At 38.0% G+C, this 22862-nt stretch overlaps 1 protein-coding gene across 7 annotated transcripts in view; it reads right to left on the reverse strand.

Moving 5' to 3' along the window:
- Window positions 1–22862, reverse strand: part of LOC145976494 (uncharacterized) — a 304704-nt gene that overhangs the window by 193952 nt on the left and 87890 nt on the right. For 6 of the 7 annotated variants that reach the window (XM_083107608.1, XM_083107607.1, XM_083107611.1 and 3 more), the window contains one exon: window positions 14023–14085. The exons of the other annotated variant lie outside the window; for it this stretch is intronic. In XM_083107608.1, the coding sequence (XP_082963734.1) occupies window positions 14023–14085 (63 nt within the window). The remainder of the gene's footprint in view (window positions 1–14022; window positions 14086–22862) is intronic. 7 annotated transcript variants of the gene reach the window in all.

The raw sequence follows: 22862 nt of genomic DNA on the forward strand, positions 1-22862 counted from the left end.
GTTGCGTCCAACGCGCCCACTATACATATATGTATATATATATACATATATATAGATTCGGTTGTATGTCGCTGTCAGTGGCGGCGCATAACTGCGGAAAAAATCATAAAGTACACGAAATGCAAAATGCAAATGCTGCGCGGCGTTCACGAAAATGCGGAAAAAAAAAAAAAAACGCTCGAGATGTATATCTCGCGCAAAATGCACGATGCATTGGGAAACTGCGCCGCATTATTTTCTGCTGGTTGCATCCATTTTTTTTTTCGTCTTTTACTCTCCTATTTTCGTTAATAAGCGCGTGCGTGCACGCATGTGTCGGATTACGCCTGTGATAACCAGAGACTAGATTTCATAAAGTCTCCTCTTTGCATACCGATGCGGAGACTGTGTCGTTTACACGCTAATGCGGCCACAAGGGTTAAACATAATGAAGCACGAAGGTGAGCATTTTTTCTTTTTGCGAAAAAATGGCATGAAAGTCTACCTCGACGATACCATCGACGTGGCTCGATTGCTTCATTAACAATGCAAAGTAATAAAGTTACCTTATGTATTTTCGTTCAAGATTGCTACACTTGGCGCACGTGCTACGAAATCACAATGTTGCAATTCTGTCAGAGTTATAGTCCTCTAATTTTGTGCAACTCGTAATATCGCAATTTTACAACTGAAGTTACAGGCCGTGGTTTCTCCGAGTTAAATACAACCTCGCCAAAATAACAACGTTGTAATTTTAACTCAGACAGAACCTAGAGGCGGCTCGACAGTAGGTCGCCATAAGTCAGTCAAAATTGTAACATCAACAATAGAGCCAAGAGCCATAATATTACAGGATTAACTAATGGAGACACGCGCTCCATCATCGGAAGCATCATCCGAATCGGTCGGACATCGCTCTTGCAGAGACACAGCATTGTTCGCGATGAGGAATTCATGGCGGGCTTGTATCGCAGTCATGGTTGCGACGAGTGAAAGATTATCGTGTCAAACGATTGTCAACCGAAAACAGCGGTCAAAAGGATATACCACACAAAACATGCGGTCAGCATCGGGTATCATCCAGATCTAAGGTCTAATGGAGCTTCCGCATTGATGTCGCGCCGCAACTAACATAGCATGTGACAGTCGGCCTCATTAAACCGTTCCGTCGTTTAAACTCGACGAAATTATAACATGACGAGACATATTAATTCATTCTTATCATCTTTAATAATCACGTAAAGAAGAATTAATTCCAGATTAACAATAGGATGAAAATCAAATTATAAAATTAGATTGCAAAATTACTTTGTCACAATTCCATTATTCGCGTGCGCGATTTCAAAGCGATATAATTCTAGTTATCTTTTTCAACCTGAAAAAATTTTCAAATATAAAAAAACAATCGTAAATTTAAAACAGTAATATCTAATTATTGTTTACGTAAAAGTTTAGATATTGCATATAAATATAGATATTTTTCAATTTTTAATAATTCTGATTCCGAAGGCAGGCTATAAACAAATTTGAAGTCAAGAGTGAGAATTTGTTTAGTACAATAACTTTTTTATTTATTGCAGCATTTGCGAAGAGCCAGCCACACCATAATGCGGTTTTCGCATTAAAATCGTTCGAGCTGGCATAACATGTGACAGCGCGGTAGTAAAACATTTCGCGGTATCGCGCTTAAGCTCGACGAGGCGCGCTACGTAATTTCGCATTAATTCGTGGGTACATCGCGATAGGAATAATTTTATCGGATGCTGCTATGCGTATACTAGCCGGAATAGATAACGTCTGTGAATTAATAATATCATTAATCAACAACTTGATATACAATGTTTAAGATCCTTCGTACACATAACTGATGTTGGTGTGTTTTCATGAACAATCTCTGAAGAAATTCTGCCTTAAAAGTCTGTATTAAAAGTAAAATTATTTGTTAATAATTAATTGAATATGGTACACAAGTTGAAATAAAGTAAACAATAAAACGATATGTCACATAGCATAGTAGTATAAACAAGAAGTATTTAATAGTTTAAATGAAACAACACGAACAGACATATCGTTCGAACACTTGCGTCTGTTTTCAAACTCGATCATAGTAATTGCAATTGGTGACTTGACTTTTTGTTAGAGGTAAACGACAAGCGGCAATGTATCTTGGCATTCAAAGAAGACATTTGGCAACAGCATTGAATACCGATAGTACATTACATCTGTTTCTTTATACATAGACTTTGTCACGATCTCAACAGTACCTGTTTTAGTGCAAATTCAGCCAATTAGAATTTTATCGAGATAACAATTTTTATATATTCTTTCATTATGAAAAATATACTTATTTTTCACAGCAATAAAATAAGATTTAATAATATACTCGAGACTTTAATTTGCATATTCGATATATTAATCAAGAGTTAATTTAAAATTTCCTAGATTCAGCAAAATTATTCCATGTATTAATATAGAATTGTAATTTATTCTATTTCCCATAAGAATCAGGCAATATAAGAAAATAAAAATTTCCCAAATACAGCATAAAACCAATTTCCATAATCCAATTTTCAACATACGATTTCCATACTCGTAACGTATTAACTATTCTTTCCATGAATTATACATATATAGCCAAGAGTTTCCAAATTTTATATTTTTATTCGTAAAATATAATTATCTATTTTACATTTTCATTCTCGCAATTACTCATTTTGCATTTTTATTCGCGAAATACATATACATGTTTTATGTTTTCTTTCGCAAAATATATTCACATATTTTAACTTTCTTTCTGCAAAAGTGTACTTACATGTTATAAAAAGATATGCGTATTATACATTTTTTTCATAACCATACCCGAGGCGAACTCCAGATGCAAACAACGTATGGTAAGCTTTATTCGTGACAATGTACAGAGACGAATTTCTAAATAAAGAGAAAGAGTTGCAGAGAAAGAAAGAGAGAAAAAGAAAAAGCGGGGAAACAAGGGAAGTCGAACGCGGAAAGAGCTTTCGCAAATTCGGACCATATGGAAGATCATAAAGGGGCGACAACTTCGACCACCCCTGCTATTCGACAAATGGATATTACCGACTGGGACTTATGCCCTGCTGGCTGTCAGTAGCCGGCAATTCGTGTACAAATAGAGGGAAACGAGACTGGGAGGAAACGAACAACGCGGGATGAGAGGCAGAGCGAAGAGACTGGAAAGGGAAACACGAAGGGGTAACGGGAACGAGGTGAGGTTAATGGAGTGGAAACAAATTTAAAAACCACCCTGTGCGGAAAGTGCTCCCCCTTGTGTAGAGTTCGCCAGCAAGCCCGCGGATATGCGCGCCCGCAGGTAACTGTGATGCAAGTTACTGTGAGGTAACTATGTATTTACGAACCTGTGTATACGGGAGAAACAAACAAGCCGGGCGTTTCGTATACACCTAGACTTTCGCTTCTCACTGCCCGAGGAACACAGTATCGCCTTGTCTTAGTTCCGCCGCGCAAACAATCTTCCGGCGCGAACGTTACTGCGCGATAACGACGACGACGACGACGACGACGACGACGACGACGACGACGACGACAACGACGCGACATCGTCGTCGTTGCCCGAGAAAATTGCATTCGTAAGTATTATCGTGCACACACGCGACATGTTTTCGGAGGTAGATCGTAATAAAGCACCGGCGTGTCGAGATGCAAACCGGAAATCCGACGTCGGTTCCAAAGAATGACAGCAAACGTGTAGCATCAACAACGTGCAGAAAAATTGCATTGTGCATTTGTTGCACAGTATGCATCGGACAGGTTTTCGTTGGAACTTTCATCTTGGAACAATTTCACGACGAAAATAAATCTAGACAATGACAGATATGTCTTGTTGACTCTGATAATCCAAGGTAGAAATTGGTTGTATATTTTTATATGTATACACAGCTTTTAAAGAGAGAGAGAGAGAGAAAAAATAAATAAATAATTTATATACATACAATTATTTTTTAAACGCCGAAAATGAACGACTTTAAAGATTTATAGAATATTTATTATTAATCTTTCATACAGAGAATTCTTACTTCACCTAAAACTTCTCTGAATTCTTTTTTAAATATTACATGATTTTCAGCGCAAAAGCTGTTATAATAAAATCAGAGGCAGAATGCTTTACAGCTTCATTATAATGTAATTCCAATGTAGATCCTCACATTCCGCGAATATTCAGTTCCAAGAAGAATCCACCGAATATTCGCAGAAAAAGCGGTAAAAACGCACTCTCCGCTCGCTAAAAATGTACAAACGACGCGATCAAAATTCGTTTCCAGCGGCCACCGCGCTGAAGAAATTCTCAGCCGATGAAAGAGAGACAAGGAAAGAAAAGGAAAGAGAAAAGAATCATTACAGGAGAGAAGAGGATTTGCCATTGTGCATTTTATTCTTCTGCGAGGAGACAAATGGAAGACGGTAGACGAGCTCTTCGCGAAGGGACACAGAGAGAAAAGAGGAATGAATAGTCGTCGATCGGTAACGAGAAAAGTAAGTGCATCGCGCGAGCCATATCGATGCATTCTCGCGGCCGTACGGAGTTTAATATAAAACCGATTTTACGAGCCGAATAAAAAAACCATTAATCGCCTCCGATTGGGCCGTCGCGAGGGTAGGCAGATGATGTATAGGGCTTAACGTACAATAAAGGCTCTCGTGGGAGTACCAGCGATAGGTCACGGCTTACCGTCGTTGCTTCTATCGTTATTGCGATACCATTCGTCGTCCTGAGAGCGATCGACAGGCCACCAAAATATGTATTTTAACGATCCAGAAAGAAAACCCGAGGAATAACGCGTCATGTGGGGAACGTTAAGCGCATTGACAACGACCACTTAACTTCAGGCTTTTCTACTATCAATGTGTATAATGTAGATCGATTTAAATATAAATATATATATATATATATATATATATATATATATATATATATATATATATATAAGAGATTTTTTATTAACTAAAATGTGTAAATTACTTTTATATATCTTATATATAATATATAAGATATAATGCCAGAAACATAATTATGTTTAAATATTCAATTTCTTTTAGCATAATTACATGCTTTAAATAATCAGAGAACTTTGGTTTGACTTCTGTATTCTGTTTGAAGACTGTAATAGCAGCATATAAAATTCGCTATTTCTAATATTTAAAATATTTATGATAGATCTTTTTTATCTTACAAGAACAACCTTCCATGTTTTCATGTTTAAATTAAACATCGTATCTGGGGCAGACCCGCATCAAAGAATAGCCATGTTTTATCGACGTGATAAAAAACACGGTGTGGCCGCATATGGCGAGGACCCCCGGAGGAAAAAAAAAGGATGATCGCTGACCAAACGTATTGAAGTCAAGGGAATGACATCGTGGAACCCGGCAGGCACGACCGAGAAACACGTTACGCGCCAAAATGGACAGAACTTGGAAGAGCACGGCGGTTGTTTTGACAGAGGTTATTTTCCGGGCGGGCGATCTCGCCCGACTCAATGTACTTTGGGGAGACACTACCCTCTCGTTTAAGAAGACATTACGCCGGCCCTTACGTAGGGTGTCCGGATCATACGATGGAACATTGTACGTTTATTAGACAAATATGTCCGGTCTTATCTCTCGATTACCGTTTTGAATAAAATACTCGGCATCGCTATTTCTGTTTGCCGTATGTTATAGCATGGCTCGCAGCAAAGTTTAAGCTTAAGATAAGTAATACCGAACTATATTTTGGTCGCAGAATGTAATAGAAGATATATCTCGTATGCCTGATTACGATCCCTTATTTCAACACGTTAAATAACGCGGATTTAATAAAATACCATCACATCTGCATTTCAAAATGAGAAATGTAAAATTAATGATATTAAGTGCCACGCTAATCTGTTTAATTTTAAATCAAAAGTACAATTTTTTTCTGACATCAAAAATACTTATATCGCGCGCGTTCCAATTCCTTGAATCCAGAATTCTTCCACAGACACATACGCGATATAGGTTGTAACTCGAAATAAGAATCGGGTGGGTGGACTAGCGCTTGACTGATTGTGAAAATGACGAAAGAGAAAACAGCACGTGTTCTCGTCGAATGCGATGATGTAATGACAGGTCGCGATATAAGTGGAAGAGAGCGGAATACGCGAGGAACGATATAAACAGACCTACGCACTCGTTCCCGTTAAGAAAGTTGTCTCGTCGATGAAACTCACGTCATGATTACTTCATTGGTGTTTCGTGAGCACAAGTATTTTCCATTGATATGCACCGATCCGGTTCCTCATGACGACACGCGATATTCCAATTCAACGCGCTCGATGATATCACGAGATATATTAAGACGCTATTAACACGCCACTGTTTCTCGCGAGCACATCGTCGTGAATCAGACGTTGCGTGCAATTCTGTTTGCTTTTGGATTACGCAACATTGTCGTGATGTCAACAGCACACGTATTCCACTCAACTTTTGTGTATGTTCATAAAAGAGATTCAAACTTCAAAGAAGAAGCACTTATCTCTCTTGAGAATAAAGCAAAGGATGTTCGAACAGAGATGTATATGAGGAGAAATCTACGTAAGTTTATCACCGTGAAACAAATATTATATTCTTTCAAGCCATTAGCATTTTCTTTGTGGTTCGTCTTACTAAAAACTCTTGAACTCGACGATATATAATTTATGTGTAATCAAAGGAGTTTACATATATTTTATGGAAACATTTATCTCTCGATGTAAAGTGATTTCTTATAATTCCAATGATGTCAAAATATGAATTATTAATAGGTTAATAAGTTGAAATATATTATCTTAAAGAATAAATATCTTTTTATGATGTTTTATGATGATATTCTTTTATGTCAATATTCTGACGTTACAGTGACGTAATGAAATTATTATAAAATACGTTCGATTTTTTTATTCCTTGCAACTAAATAAAAAGCGGCTATAATTTATTATAAAAGCGCAAGTCGGCAATTATATAAACAATTAAAGATGATTGTCGATAAAAGTCAGGAAAATCTCCAAAGCTATGACATCTAACTTTTTGTTTGGGATATGCACACGTATATTGATTGACAAACGAGCATTAGTTAGACTCAATAGAAAAAGAAAAAGAAACGAAAGAGAAAAATCTTCACTTTCACATCGACGAATGAAAAAATATGCACGCGTATAGCATGATCCATTTCGGCCATTTTTTTGAGATATGAAAAATATGTAATGATAAGAGCAAAAATTTTTACGTACGTGCCACGCCACGTTACCTGTATCTTACACATGCATACATGTGCTTTTTTAAATCCGTTCTCGCTCTCTCTCTTTATCTCTATCTTTCTACAGTTAACGACGCGCAGCAGCTGTCGACAATCGCTGGAACGACCGACCGACCTTGCGATGTCCGGACAGTTAAAATCGCGCCGGGGCAAGTTAGATGAGCGCGGCTGTGGACGTCGCTTTTAAACCGCGTGACGACGACGCTCGCAGCAACTGGAGAATATTACATACCTGTGTTTCGCAAAGAAGACATCGCTATTCCGTAAAAGCCGCGGGGAATAATTCGTTAAATACACGGGGAGTAAAGTCGGCAGACGGAAAATGCAGCATTTAATTCAACGGATAATCTCGCGAATAAAAAATATCTCGAGACAGTTACATTTCCTTCTCCTTAATTCTGAAATAACCTATGGCTGGCTACGGTGATGCAACAACCTGCAATATTTAAAGTAGCAGCGACATACTTGGAATACGTTTCAAGTCTGGACCTACATGTTTCTATATTTTCCATCGAAAAGACAGCGTCTCTCGCCGTGTTCTCTCGACTTCTTCGAGAGGCGCGTCTCACTTCACCGATGTCCGTATTACATTCACCGTTCTTCTCCGCCGTGCGACGTCGAGCAACAAAGTCGACGGCATTAGCCAGGTGCGTCCGTTCCGGCCGAGAGATAAATCCCGGCGCTTCGGATCCGCAACGTCGGAGAAATAGTCCGCGCGCGCTCTTTCTCCACTTCCTCTTCTTCCTCTCTAGGAAAACGACATCGGTAGCGTCGGCGACGCAGTTCATTTCACGGACCTCCTGGCTCTCCTCCCGCGGAGTTCGACGTACGGGAATAATATAGAGGCGGCGAGGGAGACTCGCCCTCTCCCGAATGAATCTTTTGCACCTGGGTCTGTCCCCCGGGACTCTCGGCGGTCGATTGCGCGAGAGGGAGGGGGTCGACGGCAATCTATCCGACTGCCTTGTTGTCCCGCGCGTTCCGAATAATTTATAAGTCCATTATATATATCGGATTTTTTCCTCCGCTCTCGAACGGTCGTTTTCACAATTTTGGAGAGAATGCCGTGAATTTACCCCTTCCAAACCACAGTTGCCATTCTCTATCGCGAAATCTAGATGTTTCATTTTCTTTTTATATAAATTTGTATAATAATTGTCGAAAAAATGTGGGAATTATTTATGCTATTTAACATGACATTTGAGAATATTTCGGTAACGACACATGGCAGTCTTTGTAAAAAGAAATCATGATCATATTTGAAGAGAAGATCAATCGCGAATATTTATTTTTTTTTTTAAATTCCTCGAAGATAAAACGTCAGCGCGTAGTCAGTTCATGAAACTCGATCGACATTGAAAAAAGGAGGTTGAGAAGAGCAACGTGGCACGTCAGGCAGTGTCGCGTCACGTCACTTCATGTTACGCTTCGTCACGTCACTTCAGAAAATATAACGCGGCGATTCTCTCCTCGTGGAGAGAGATATTTAGTGCAACGAAACAGCGCGTACCATCTGACCGATTTCTCTCGTCGTGTTAGTCGGACACATACACACGCCCACATGTTTTTCACGCGCGATATCATTATAATATATTCCACCGGACGAAAGATGCAAAACACGCGATCACTCATCCAATCCGACCCACCTGCTGCGAGTATTACACGGACTGCTGTGTCGTCAAAAACTCGCGAGTCGAAAACCGAGGAAAAAAGTCTGACTTTATTTTTCGAAAAATTTTCAACGTCAATTTTTCTTTAATAACCGAGCGCGCTTATAAAATGCAATTTTCGACAAGCTGAGCATTTGTCGTTCTTACGTTTGGATGTACTTTGTACTTGAGTATCGATCGAAGTTTGCGAGATACGCTCCTTCCCTCCCCCCTCCCCCGCCACTTTCTCTCTCTCTCTCTCTCTCTCTCTCTCTCTCTCTATACGACTTTTCCGACGCAAATTCGGAATAACCTCGGAAAATGCAAGCGTCTCCAGAAGTGCACACTCTGAATATAATATAACTCCCGCGGCGCGCGGAGGAAGCTTTTCTCCTACTCCGACGAACCGACATCTGACTTCTCGTGTGTCACAAAAGAGAGAGCTACGCCGGAAGCCGTGTGTGCACGTGAGGCTCGCGGGCAGATTTCCGTGTGGCGCTTCGTTTGAAGTGGTCCCAGGTCCCATTCCAACAGTCAGTTTCGGTCTAGATCCAGCGTAAAGTTCGGCTCCGATGTATGCAGATGCGCGTCGGGTCTATAAACGGCTCTACACACGGCTACTTACGAATACATCGAGTAACGTTTTCAAGCTTAGCCCGCATTCGTCTACGTAAAGCCAACTAATCCTAGAACGCATCTGCGGTCTTTATCTAATTTGAAAGTCATACAGAGTATTGATCGAGATGTTGTATAATTTTCTTGTTTCGCAAAAATTAGTGTGAGGCAAATTTAATATAGAAAGTAAATAATAAAATCAACATTTTTCAATATTTGTTAAATAATATATAAATATATGAAATAATAAGAAAAAAGAAATTAACTAAAATTATTTTTCGAGGCTATTATATCTAAGTTTTATCATATAATTCTCCTATATAAAGAAGAATGTTTCTATTATAATTCAAAGTCTAGTTTCCTCTTTTGTCAAGATTAAAATTAAGTAGAGAGCATCACACATGATACTAGACCAGAAGAGATAAATGTGCCGGAACGGAAAAAACAAATAAACAGATAGAGATACATCAGACGCGAGAAGCACTCTCGTACATATGCATCTCCTCAATCGTAAGACAATTTCCCATAATTCCGTAATTAGCTTTTCTCGCTACTCCACTCGTGTATATCAAAGCGGCCAAAGGAAAGCCTGTTACAAGTTGACATAGATATACCTTTATCCTACGGCGACGCACGCTCGGATGCTTTTTGGGGATAGTGTACCGATTCAGCTGATGCACATTATGCACACAGCGCGCGTCTCGTGCACGGGCTAGCAAAGCCCAACCGACGACGACGTCGCTGGTGCGCGACGCAGCTTGCGTAACGCACACGCACGGCCGCAACGCGACGCCACGCCACGCCACGCCACGCCACGCCGGCTGACCCATATGTGCGATCTTTATTTAAACTGGTTTCCTCTTCGGCGTCCTTTAGACCCGACTTTCGTGTGTGCTCCGGTCGCCGGGTCACCGGATTCGAGCGCGTCACTTTCCGCGAGAACTCCGTAGCTCGGAAAAGGTCGGTCCGTACATACAAGGTGTCTCGCGAAGAGCAAATCGATAAGTCTTGGATTTAAAAGAATATTGCGAATATGAGCGAAATAAGTTTTATTCACGTTTGAATAAATATTTCTTTCTTCATATAATTGTTACTATCGCTTTAATAATTTTTATTTTTATTTTCATCAAGTTTTTTCGAGGAAAATTTAATAGATGATCCACGATACATTTTCCATACGACATATATATATTCTCTTATTCAAAAATAGGATATTATTTTTTAGGATAAAATAGTGTTTAAAAAAATGACGGAAATAATTACGAAATGACTCAACTCTTTGCATCGACTACGGTAAAATTCGAATTTATTTGCGGTCGACTTATAGAGCCGCAAGAATTTCAATTGCAAATACGTCGACTTTGATACCGAAGGGAATGACGAGCCGCCGAGCGCTTTTTAAGCATCGACGCGAACCCGCCTCGTCAAATATTCTTGTTTCTCAAACGTGCGCAAAGTTTGAATAATACAACACTGAGAGATAGAAAGAGAGGAAAAGAAAAAAAGAGAAAGAGAAAGAGGGAAAGCGAAAGAAAAGTAGCGCATAAAAAGAGCAATATGGAATAAAAATGCATCATTGCGTTTCCATCGATCTCGCCATTTATGTGTCGGTCGTAGGAACTTTAAAGTCTCTTTAGAATTAAAATAACGATTAAAGAAAGTAAATCAATTATAATTTATAATTATAAATGTTACCGTCTATATACATCCTACATATTTTATATAAATTGAAATGCTACGACGCGATGAAAGTATTTTATTTTACACATTTATTTTTACATATAAACTCTTCCATATTTTATTAAGCTGTTTTTATTTAAAAAATGTTGATTTGTTTATTTTATTATAAATTATTTGTTATGCTACAAATAATCGCTAATCACCAAAAACAATACTGAAAAGTTCTAATAATATTAATGCTTGCCTTATCTTGATTAGCTATTTGCTGGCAAGAATATAATAGTCAAACATAGGCTCGATATTCCTCTTAATTACGTTCGCATAATATTCCGGATATACTCAAGTAACGTTGTAATACGAGATCGCTCATATCAGATTTCGCAACTTCTAATCGAACAAGCGTTGCAAGCATAGCTTTATTTCTGGTTGTTTGTACGCTAAGACAATTTGGCTTTATCATGAGACGAATTGTAATATGATTCGAAAAAATGACTCTTTCCTTTCATCGAGTCACTCACATGTCTATTTTTTTACAATGATTGCATTACAATTCACATGTAATGAGACGGTTGTCAAACTTTGTGGTTACTTACATAACATATTATTTATCGATTTAAATGTCACGATAAACATTGGTACTTTCTATCGAGTTCAGAGAATTGTTTATACTTTGTATATCACAATAGAAACCATATTATAGGAATTCAATAGAATTTTTATTCTGCATTTTGTTATGTCTTCATATTTTCTCTTTTATATCAAAATATTAATTTTAATATAAAAGTGAGCATTTTACTGACATTTCTCATCTATCATCCAATCGGCTGATGTTAAATATCTTTGATAGCCCGTAGAATGTGGAACGCAAATTCGCAGGGTGGTCTTTTTGCTTATAGTCTTCGTAATCAACGCGCACATTCCCGTAGGACTCTCGGAGCTGTTACGACCGATATACCGTTGTCGCGACAGCGCAGCAGATCGGGGAGACAACTTCGTAACCAGCCGGGTTGTTCTCTCTCGAGAAGACGCAGCACGAATTCTCGAGGTTCTGCAACGATGCAAATGCGTGGTCGTATTCCCAAATCGATCGCGACAACGGCAACGTGTGCGAAAGGGACGCGTCCCGAAAGCATCCCGTTGAATTTCGAACCGGTTCTCACCATCTCGAATGAGTACGTGAATTCCGGAGACGGTCGCGAAAACTATGAATCGTCGTGTGTGTCTCAGCCTCGCGTACAATTCCCGAGAGAAGGTACCGGTTCCTAGGAAATTATCGTCATCTCGTGTGTCTCACGCTTCCAGCAGTGGCATCATCGTTATGCAAACATCAAGTTTCCACGGATCACGCACGCATTCAAATGTCAGGTTTCGCGATATTTCATATCTTCGAAAAAAAAGAGAAAGAGACAGAGATAGAGCGAATTATTAAATGGCATTCTATTAGAAAAAATAAATTTTATAGTATTTGCAATTAAATATGATATATTTGCAATTAAATAAAACGAATTATATTTTTTATTTTAAGAAAAATATAATAAAGCTTTAAAAAAATCACGCGATGAATGAAAATACATCGATTCAATTACGAAAAAATAATACTCTACTAAATCAAACAGAAAACAAATTCGTAATAATTTTCATTCTAATATTTATATTTGATTTTTTCATCATATATGATACACGTGTATCAAATTCTTTTCAAACTTAGCTTAACGGAGTATTTTTGCAGAGAACACTAGAACACCATTATTATATTATCGGCTTCACAGAAAGTTGAAATTTCAATTTAAATTTAAGGTATTATATTACCATCGAGTTTTCCATATTCATATAAGCGTGTCGGCTTATATATATATAAAAAGTTCTTTTACAATAAAAGTTGCACCAAAACTATACTAATTCGTTAAATCTAATGCGCGTACGCGTACGTTTATAATAAAACCGTGGCCGTATAAACCCACGCGTTTCTGAGCTCTATCCGACGAACTCAGGGGTCTGTTAATGCAGCGGGGGATTAACAAGCGCCTGGTCGAAGGGGGCTGACTCTCGTCCCTTAATCACAACACTACCAAATGTTACTCGACGATAACTGTATTAGGCCCGATAAAATACCAGACTTTGGCTTCCCGCTTGTTTGCCAAGCCGAAATGTCCCGCTACGCAAACATTCGCGCAGATCGTACAATCTCTACCTTCTTTCCTCCTCTTCCCCTGAAAAACTCACGGTCGCACGAGTGGCATTATGGAATTATTAGCGGATGGAAACTGTGCGGGCGTCTGCCATATCGGAAGCAACTGCCTACATATTTGATGAACGACGCGCACGCATTACCGTCACCTTTTTCAATATCGTTCCCATGTGGTCTCGATACACGAGCGTGCATAAAATTCTATCTCGGAATCAATACCTTTTGACGGGAATATCAAGATTCCTTTCCCCAAACAACTGTTTGTGGATATATACACTACGACGTATTTCTTGTACAAATTCACATTTCAATGAGTCGAAAAGATGAAATACGCACAGCAACGCTATAATTATAATGTAAAAATGAAGTATGAATTATCAATAAATTATTAAATTTCTTTACGCGAGATTTCTCGCTTCTTTAATCATAGCTCGACTAAATATGCAAGTCGCAACTATTAACAGAAATTATCGACAAATTATTCACGGTTTGCATAATTTAAAATGAACGCAATCACTCGAGGTAATATCCAGTTATTAAACGAAGCGATACTGCGCGCATTGCTTTTATCGCCACATATTAATTTAACGTTGGCTACTCACCGAGTTAATGGCTGTCATGTTGCTAACTCGACCTGGATCTGTGTCCACTAGCCCGCTGTCACTCTGTAACGGAAACAGGAAAATAGCAAATTAGAGCGGAGAAGATCGATAATTTCTATTTCATTGCTATTTACGTTGCACTGAATGTCGAGTAAATTGCTATCGCGCGTTAAAGCACATTGACATTCAAAGGAAAGGAAAAGAGACATTAAGAGAAAATCCTTTCACGTCGTGTTTTCGAAGCGTAGAGGCGAATAATTTTCGGATGTAAAATTGCAAGCGACGCGAACTGTTAACAATTTCGGAAATGCAATATTGTGGAAAGTGTACAACATTCATATGAAAATTATTCGCGCTGTATCCCGGCTGTATTCAAAAGCTGAGTGCACTACACCATCCGCTATGAAATTTTCTGTAATCACTCGCCGCTAGAACTGTGTTTCATCAAATATGTGCTGTTTTCCGTGTTAGTTATTGCTTTATGATGAATTAATCGAGATCAAGCTTCAAATTTAAACAGATATAGAAAGTTTATGCAAAAATTAAAATAAAATATTAACAAACACATTACGTAATATAAATTCATTTCCTTTTTACCAAATATTTCAACGCGTTGCAAATGAAGATGATTTCTTACAGAAAAGGAGATATTCCAAATCGTATTCGACAATATAGTTCGGGATGCATAAAGTACGCGGAAATATGATATCGAACGGAAATGAAATATTTCGAACAAATGCATCGAACGCTCTGTGACATTTTTCCTCGTCATTCAACGTATTAGATATTCTTTACATTCCGTGTATCGCGTATATTTTACGAGAATCGACTGTTTTTTTTTTTGCGATTGCTGGCATCCCACGCGTTCAATCTCGCGGCCAGCGAAACGTGATCCCTCGTCGAATTCATTCGCCTCGAGAATTTTTACCGAAAATGGTCGAGCTCGCCATCGCTGGCGACGGATCTCTTCTAGAGGACATCGGGATTACCGAGACGGAAATTCTACGGTAAAGAAACGATGGTCGATGACGAATCATTCCAGCGAAAAGAAGAAGAGACGAAACGACGATGAGAGAAACTGGGTTTCGAAAGGGTGCAGTAAAGAAATAGTACAAAGGGCGATGACGACGACGGCGACTACGAAACCAAAACGAAAGAGCCGACGTGTAAATGTCGTTCTGAACTTTGATCGTAAAACAGCGGCAGACTTCTCGGGTGGGTGGAGCATCCGTCTTGAACCGCTGCCAAATCGGTTAAGCGCGAATAAATTTCCGTGTCAAACTTCGTACGAAGGAACGAACGTACGAAGGAGCCGACGCGACGGTTCCGCATGTCGGGCAAGGTTGGACCCGCGCTACAAAAATGGGACGGTGGCTTTAATGTCTGTTTGGACAAAAGAGAGTGGAGTTATATAGTTAAGTAAAAAAAAAAGAAAAGAAAAGGTAGGAAAAAGTCAATGTCGTCTAATAATATCAATTGTCATGCAATTTATGATGGAGACATTCTCAATAAAATTTTGCTACATTTTTTACAAAAGATAATCTCATAACAAAAATTATACATATATATTGAAAACGTACGAGTCATCAAAATTGCAAAATCTCGATATGACTTGATACTGGTAAAACTTCTTTATATAAAGTATTATTATTTTTAGACAAGTTTACTTGAAATAAAAAAAAACTTAGACGAGAGAAATGGCATTATTTTAAAAAAGCAATGTATTATATATACTCAAATATATTTAATTATAGATTTATGTAATAAATTTACTCTCTCTCTCTCTCTCCTTTGTTTTTTCTCTTAATTATGCTTTGATAAAGCGTGCACCGCGCTTTAGTACAGCCGTGTAACAAACGGTAATAAAAACCAAAGGTACGGCACACCGGGAGAAATTTCCCTCGAGTCATTCCGTCTCGAATAAAAGCTTGGCTTACATATTGTTCTAACGAGCAAAGAGCTCGCATATATAATGAATAAGCAGCAAACGCGAACGGGAGTTTCGCGCTACACCATTACGCGTCAGCGTTGCGAAACGCGTAGCAAAAAGACGCAACTGTCGGTTTGTCTAACTCTAACAGAAACAGACGAAGGGTAACCGAGGCATGACGGAGATTTAAAGGTGTCGTCCCGGGGCGCCCGAAGAATACAAAGTCGCGGAGCTCTCGGTTGGCGGCTAAAATAAAATGTCGAAAAGTCGTAAAGCGTATTATGACCGTCCCATAATTTATGACGATGCGAAAACCGCCGTCGACTTTCCGCCACCGGATTCGTGGCCGTGTATGAATGTGCACATTGTCTCGCCATGCAGTTTTGCCAGCCGACGAAATTTACGACAATCATTAATTATCGAAATAGAAATATTTTAAATAACGTTTGCTTTACAAAGAGCTCATTAGTAAATTTATTCTGTTGATTTTAGAATAAACTTTTACTTTTTCTTAATTACACGTGACTAAAAGATTCAGAAATTTTATTAACCAATAATTAGCAAATTGAAATGATAAAAATATTGCAAAATCAATAAATCAAAATTAAATCAAAACCAATTTATCTCAATCTAATGCACGGGTCGATAAGATTACTTTTTCTTGAAAGTGTCAGCGAGAATTAATATTCTCGGCAAGCAAAGCGCAGGTCAACGCGCGAGCATCCTAATTTCGTTGGCGTTGTTTGGAAGAATCGATTCGACAACGATCCATTAACGATCCTGCGGTCAAACCGATTATGCAGCGTCACGAGGCGGAATGAGAATCCTAGAGAATGTCAACTACCACGCCACACTACTGAGCGACATATACGTGAATGCGAAAGGTCGTCGGAGCTAGGCTCGACAGTCGGGTGGGTCGAAGTTATGCGAATGTTATTAACGTTGTATCTAAATCCCTCAGCTTCCTCCGGAACGCGCGTGCTTGTGTCGCATCATAGGCACGGAAATAGACACGATATGTGAATTAAGCGAACGGATGATGACTAGAACGCGGTGCGTCTAGTCCTCTCGCCCTCGCTTGAATTTGCGGATAATCATATATCAGAAATCCTACGCAAGAGATATCCACGAGAGTCTCGATACATATATCGTGCGACACTCGGTTGTTAAAATCCTGTCGGAGAGTTCATTTTTTAAACGGGTTTTGTTAAAAAAAATTCGTAACAAAGTTTAAAACAATGAATAAAAATCGCGATAAAATCGAATTCGTAAGATATATACAGGGCAATAATGTAAAAAAATGGCAATAATTAATTTAGATCAGCGAACGCAACATTTGTAACTGTGGGGTATCTGAATTAATCGTACATTCGTGAAATACGAATCATTCCGGATTGCTGCAAATGAATATCGGATAACGCTGTGCAAATCTCGTTCGTGGCATATCCAATATTCGGAAATCGCGTTTTCCGGGTAGATTATACAAAGCAAACATTATAGCATTCAATATTGCGTAACACTCTCTGATGCACGGAATAAAAAGCGCCGTTAGAGAGTTACATTCATCGACGCTTCTAATAAAAAATTAAAGTCATTAATAATGTTAACAATTAAAAAATGTAGAAATTAGTATATAACTATTCATAGCGTACCAATTCAACAGTCGTAATGTTGAACTCTGGTTCGTTTACTCAGCGATCTTCGAATCGGAACGGACGTTTCCAGTGGAGTGGAAGAGAACAAGAGAAACGAACTATCGCCATTTTTCAATATTAAGAAGGTCTTATGGATGATTTAAATAAGCTCGAGAAAGCTCGGCAGTATGCGGCCTGAAAAGTCGGACTTCTTCGATTTATGGGGAGACGTCAGAGACAGCTTAGAGTCTCTCTCTTTACGTGCTCGCATTTAAACCTCGCTCTATATCTCCGTTGTTTCTTTTTTTTGCTTTTTGCTACTTTTCCTGGTACTCGTCTTTCCTCGTTTTTATCGGTCCTCGTATCGCACAGCGATTGAACACGCGAAATCGTAAAAACTAAAGTTCACTAGTGTAAGACTGGTCGAAACCGCATTGTTCCTACAAGGAAGCACGACTTTCGTTCGATTCTCCTTGTAATTTGTTCATTCCTTTCGATAACATACAAAATTTATTTACATATAGAATTTATTTTATTTTCGTGAATTTATTTTATTTGGAATTTACTTTTATTTTCTAACGAAAAATCATATCGACGTATTAGAGAAGATAGCTTATTTTTCCTTGCATAATATTTTACTTTTCATATTTTGTTTTTACATAAAGATTATTTTCAAAGTCTTATTTTATTCAAAAATGGAATATTATTTCATCTTTTTTAAGATCTCTCTTTTTCAATTACTTTATATTATAGTCCTACATGGTTTTATTAGGGCGTAATCGAAAAACTCTATTAAGACACGTAACACTTTTAAAATCGCAGAGCGGAATCACATATAGATATTAAAAACTTTTCAAAGCGACGACAGAACGAACAACGTTCGGACAAACGGAAGTAGGAGCGGATGATTGATGGCCGACCGATTGCCATCCTCGCTGTGGAAGGCGAACGCGGGATCCTCGATAATTCAACGATGATCTCTCGACACGCGCCGCGGGCGTTAAAAATAGGAAAGGAGACGGAGAGATTAAGCGCGAGGGCAGCGAGTTGTCCGACATCGAATAACAAGAACTGCGGAATCTCTACGAGCAACATGATGAAAAGTGGCTCTCCCTTTCCGGCTGCTCCCATCCGATTCCTCACGAGCGCTCTTTAGTGCATAATTAAGCGGCTCCGCGTCATTCGTCACGGAGATTTCGCCAGATTTTAATTTAAAGTTTTGATTCATAACCGAGACAGCGCGGCTTCTCGGTCGAAGCGCGTAAAAGAAACAAGGAGATAGAAGCTTCTTCGGGAGAAATCTCGACGGTCACCGAAAGGAATGAAACCGAAGAAGTCTAAAGAATGCGAGAGAACGACGAAAAGAGCAATAAGAGAGAAAAAGTAATGCGAGTTCTTGCGGACTCGCATATTTGCGAAATATGGCAGTCGGAGTTTTAAAAATCCATGCAGGTCAATGATACCTAGTCGAACAAGCGCTAGAATTCCAAGGAAAAAGATAAGAATAGAATTTTAACATATAGTTTATTAATTTTAAATCTAATTTTAAATTAAAAAAATGATTCTAAACTAGTAGAATATATTTCTATATTTTTTCTCCAAATTATAAAGTCGTGAAATTATTTCTCGATCTTTAAGGTCTCAAATATAAGACAATTGTATATTTCGCGCGAACACAAATCGATATTTACGCCTCGAAAATATATTATGGATATGCTAAATTTTACGTTGACACGTGTCCGATACAAGACGAGAGAAGATAGTAAAAAGGACATGTCCGCATGATGACGGAGTGACGTCAAATACTAATATGGCAATTCGGACATTGATTAACGCCTCGTAAAAGAGCACTGCCAGCTATCGGGTTCTTCGAGACGAGGCTTGCCGAGACTCAACGTGATTGATCGATTCGGGAAACGATTATCGACATGTCGCGAGACATAAGGACGAAAAACCCACTCTCGACCATGATCATAATTAGCGGTGCGCTAATACGAAATGATCGAATGTCGTATGATTTATTATCCAATTAACGACCCGTCGGTATTCATGAGAGCAAATCGGAAAACGCGCATACCGAAATACATCTTGATGTAGAACGCGATTTGTTGTCGCGGCTATTTTCGGTTCGGCGATGCTAAAAGTTTTGAGGTCGTTGCGCGCGAAGACATCGACAATTCCGTCGATTCAGCTGTCGCCTTCAGCATGGCTTCGTTTTATTTTTAATGCGTCGTCCGCTTGCCAAGAATTCGAAAAATACTACCACATTTTTTCCACTCATACAATATATACCATAGGAAGTGGACACGCTTGGTATTATTAAATGGCGCTAAAATAAAAGAGCGACGGTAAATAACGCACTCACATTTGAGACACATCTATGAGACGCGCGTAAAAAGAGTACGACTAGTACAGCAAAGTTGTTCAGTAGAAAAGTTACAGACTAGCCAGCCAGCCTGATCGGTCGTTGCGTAACGAATACGAGGAGCTTCTAGCGCGATTTCTGTCGAAGTTTCAAGCCCTTATAACGCCACGTTATAAATCTATACCTCTCTCCGAACTAACTTATCATAAGTTTAAGAAATAAGACTTCGAGCTTTCATGCTTTTGCACTATAAAATTTATTTAAAGAAAATATCTTTTAAAGAGAGAAATTTGCTCTTTCAAAAGAGACTATTTTTTTTTTTTCTATATACTTGAAATATTGTAATAATTTATAACCATAAATAAATCAACAACTTTTTAAGTATAAAGTTGAAATGAAGATAAAAAACATTAATTACTTTTTACATTATGATAGAAAACAATTTTTACAGGAATAAAATAATAAAATAAGAGGAAATTTATAAATAAATGATTGTATTATTTACTTATTTCAATAACATGGTTCTTTTGAGGCTATAAAAGTTGATGTTTCGAAATATTTTCTAAATTAAGTAAATGCTAATTTTTTGCTGCATTTCCGACAACTTCGTAAAGTTCGTACTTTGCATTATTAGAAATTTATTAAAATACACCCTCGAGTATGCCGCAGAATAAGTGTGTAGTTTCCAAACAAAAAAACGCGATTACCGATTTATTTGTCTGCGCGAGATAACAAGGCAAATATAAATTCTATTGAAATACATTCATACGAAGACACGGAATTAGTATAACATTGTTTTTATCAATATATCTCTTTCTCTTTTTCTTTTTTTTCCCTCCGTTTCTCTCGTTTGTTCTCGCTTGCTCTTGGCGCAATTCGTAATAAAGCAGCCATCCGTTAACGAAGGGAAGCCTAGGCGATGTGTTTTGCCGCCAACTTCCGCGCACCGAGAATTAATTTTCCTCCTCGGATTTCAGTCCGCGTAGAATGAGAGGATCCCGCGGGTAAACGATCCCCGGAAAAGCAGGCATTACTTACGGGGAGACGTACTGCTAGTAGCCGCGGAACAGCGGAACAATGAATCACGACCGACGAGACGAACTTAAGAGATTCTCTTCTCTTTCTCTTTCCCGCGCATCGCCGCGATGATATTCATTGTCATGCTAATAACGCATAGGTAATAATGCATAGGTGTTATCGGTCATGGTCGTTCTTTTTATGTCTTTTTAAAGTATTCTGTTTTACTCATAATCTAGTATTTCTTTAACAACAAAATAATAATTATTTAATAATAATTACATATTATTATATTTATAATCTTAATGAAAAGTCTATGTGAAAAATTTGCGATAAATACTAGTGCCATATTAAATTTTTATTAGATAAAATTTATATTAAAATTTATAGCTAAAATTATATAGTTAAAATTATTTGATATTGTATTGGAAAATAATTTACGTGATAGATAAAATTATAATCGCATTATTTGAATCTCAAAAACGTATCGGACAGAATAGAATAGAATAGATTAAAAGAAAAAGAGAAAATGGAAGAATAAAATGGAATGTTATATCTTGAAACGAGAACGGTTTAACGATCACATTCTGAGTGGAAATCAACAAAGTGGAAATCAATTGAGCAGAAACCTGCTACCACTTTTTTAGCTACTTGCTCCTTCATTTGTCGCAAAGAACTTGTGGGCAAATTGTGCGCGAGCACTGCGTGTTTAGCTAAAATGTTTAGTTTCTTCCGACCTTCCCTTCTCCTCTCCCGTCGTTCATCCTAATGCATAAACAGTGTAGCGCTGCCGGCAGTACGGTTTGTAGGTCCGAAGTGCTAAGAAATTATAGTCACTCGTAACGAGAACGGTTTATCGACTATAGCAACAATGAGCTATATCGCCATCGCCACTGCCGATATTCAATTTAACTTTTAACGCGAATCGATAACACGTTTTTGGCACGCGATCAATTACGTAACATTTACCGTGTCTACCAATTACCACGGTGATTATTTGCGTTTAATCTGGCTCGATGATAATTTCGAGAGCGGAGTGTAAAAACTATAATTGAAAGTAGCAAATTAATCCCCGATATCCGCAAACACAGAATTCTGTAAATACGAAATGGTAATGTATTCGCCTAATGATGATTGGTTTGTAGACTGATTAAACGACCGGGTTTCTAGGAGGGAGAGGGAAGAAAGAAAAAAAGAAACGCGGTATTAATGCGTAATTGCTTCAAAGCGGCAGTTACGCAATATAAACTGTGGAATGTCTGATAGTAATTTCCGCATAAAACTACCCTGCAAAGTTCTTAAATTCGTTCCTGAAGCACAACGGGGCGGTGTAATTAAATAACGAAATTTTCTGCGTTCCACGCGCTTTATTACAAAATTCCGCTAATAATTGCCATATATTTGAATTCACAATTTTCCCCTGACGAGTGATAGCAATCAAATTAATTTAAACACAGTCGACGATTATGAAAAAATTGTTGTTTGATATTAAATATCCGTTTCTCCATTTAGTTAATTAAAAAACTAGCGCTTCATGTCGAAAACCGTTCTATGATGTTCCACTTGCAATCTCTTCGTCATGACTTTCAATGTTATATATATATATATATATATCGATCAGAGAAATCATACAATAAATTAAAAAAAAAATAATCATAATAGTCTTAATAATAAAATTAACACTGAATGAAATTTCAGTTGCAAAATTAAAAGTGAACAGAGAAAAACCATTAAAATAATTTGTTGAAATGTTCAATGAGAATTACAATATAATGTAACAAAATATAATATAATGTTACAAAATTTATATATAAATATATATTTCCATATTTGTAATCTGAAAGTAGGCAATCCAGCAATTTTTCACGTGTTAATTTTAATACAATATCTCTCA

Source organism: Camponotus vicinus, unplaced genomic scaffold, assembly GCF_025532165.1.
Source record: "Camponotus vicinus isolate PSW18456_S1 unplaced genomic scaffold, iyCamVici1.0 SCAF_9, whole genome shotgun sequence".
Lineage (NCBI taxonomy): Eukaryota > Metazoa > Arthropoda > Insecta > Hymenoptera > Formicidae > Camponotus > Camponotus vicinus.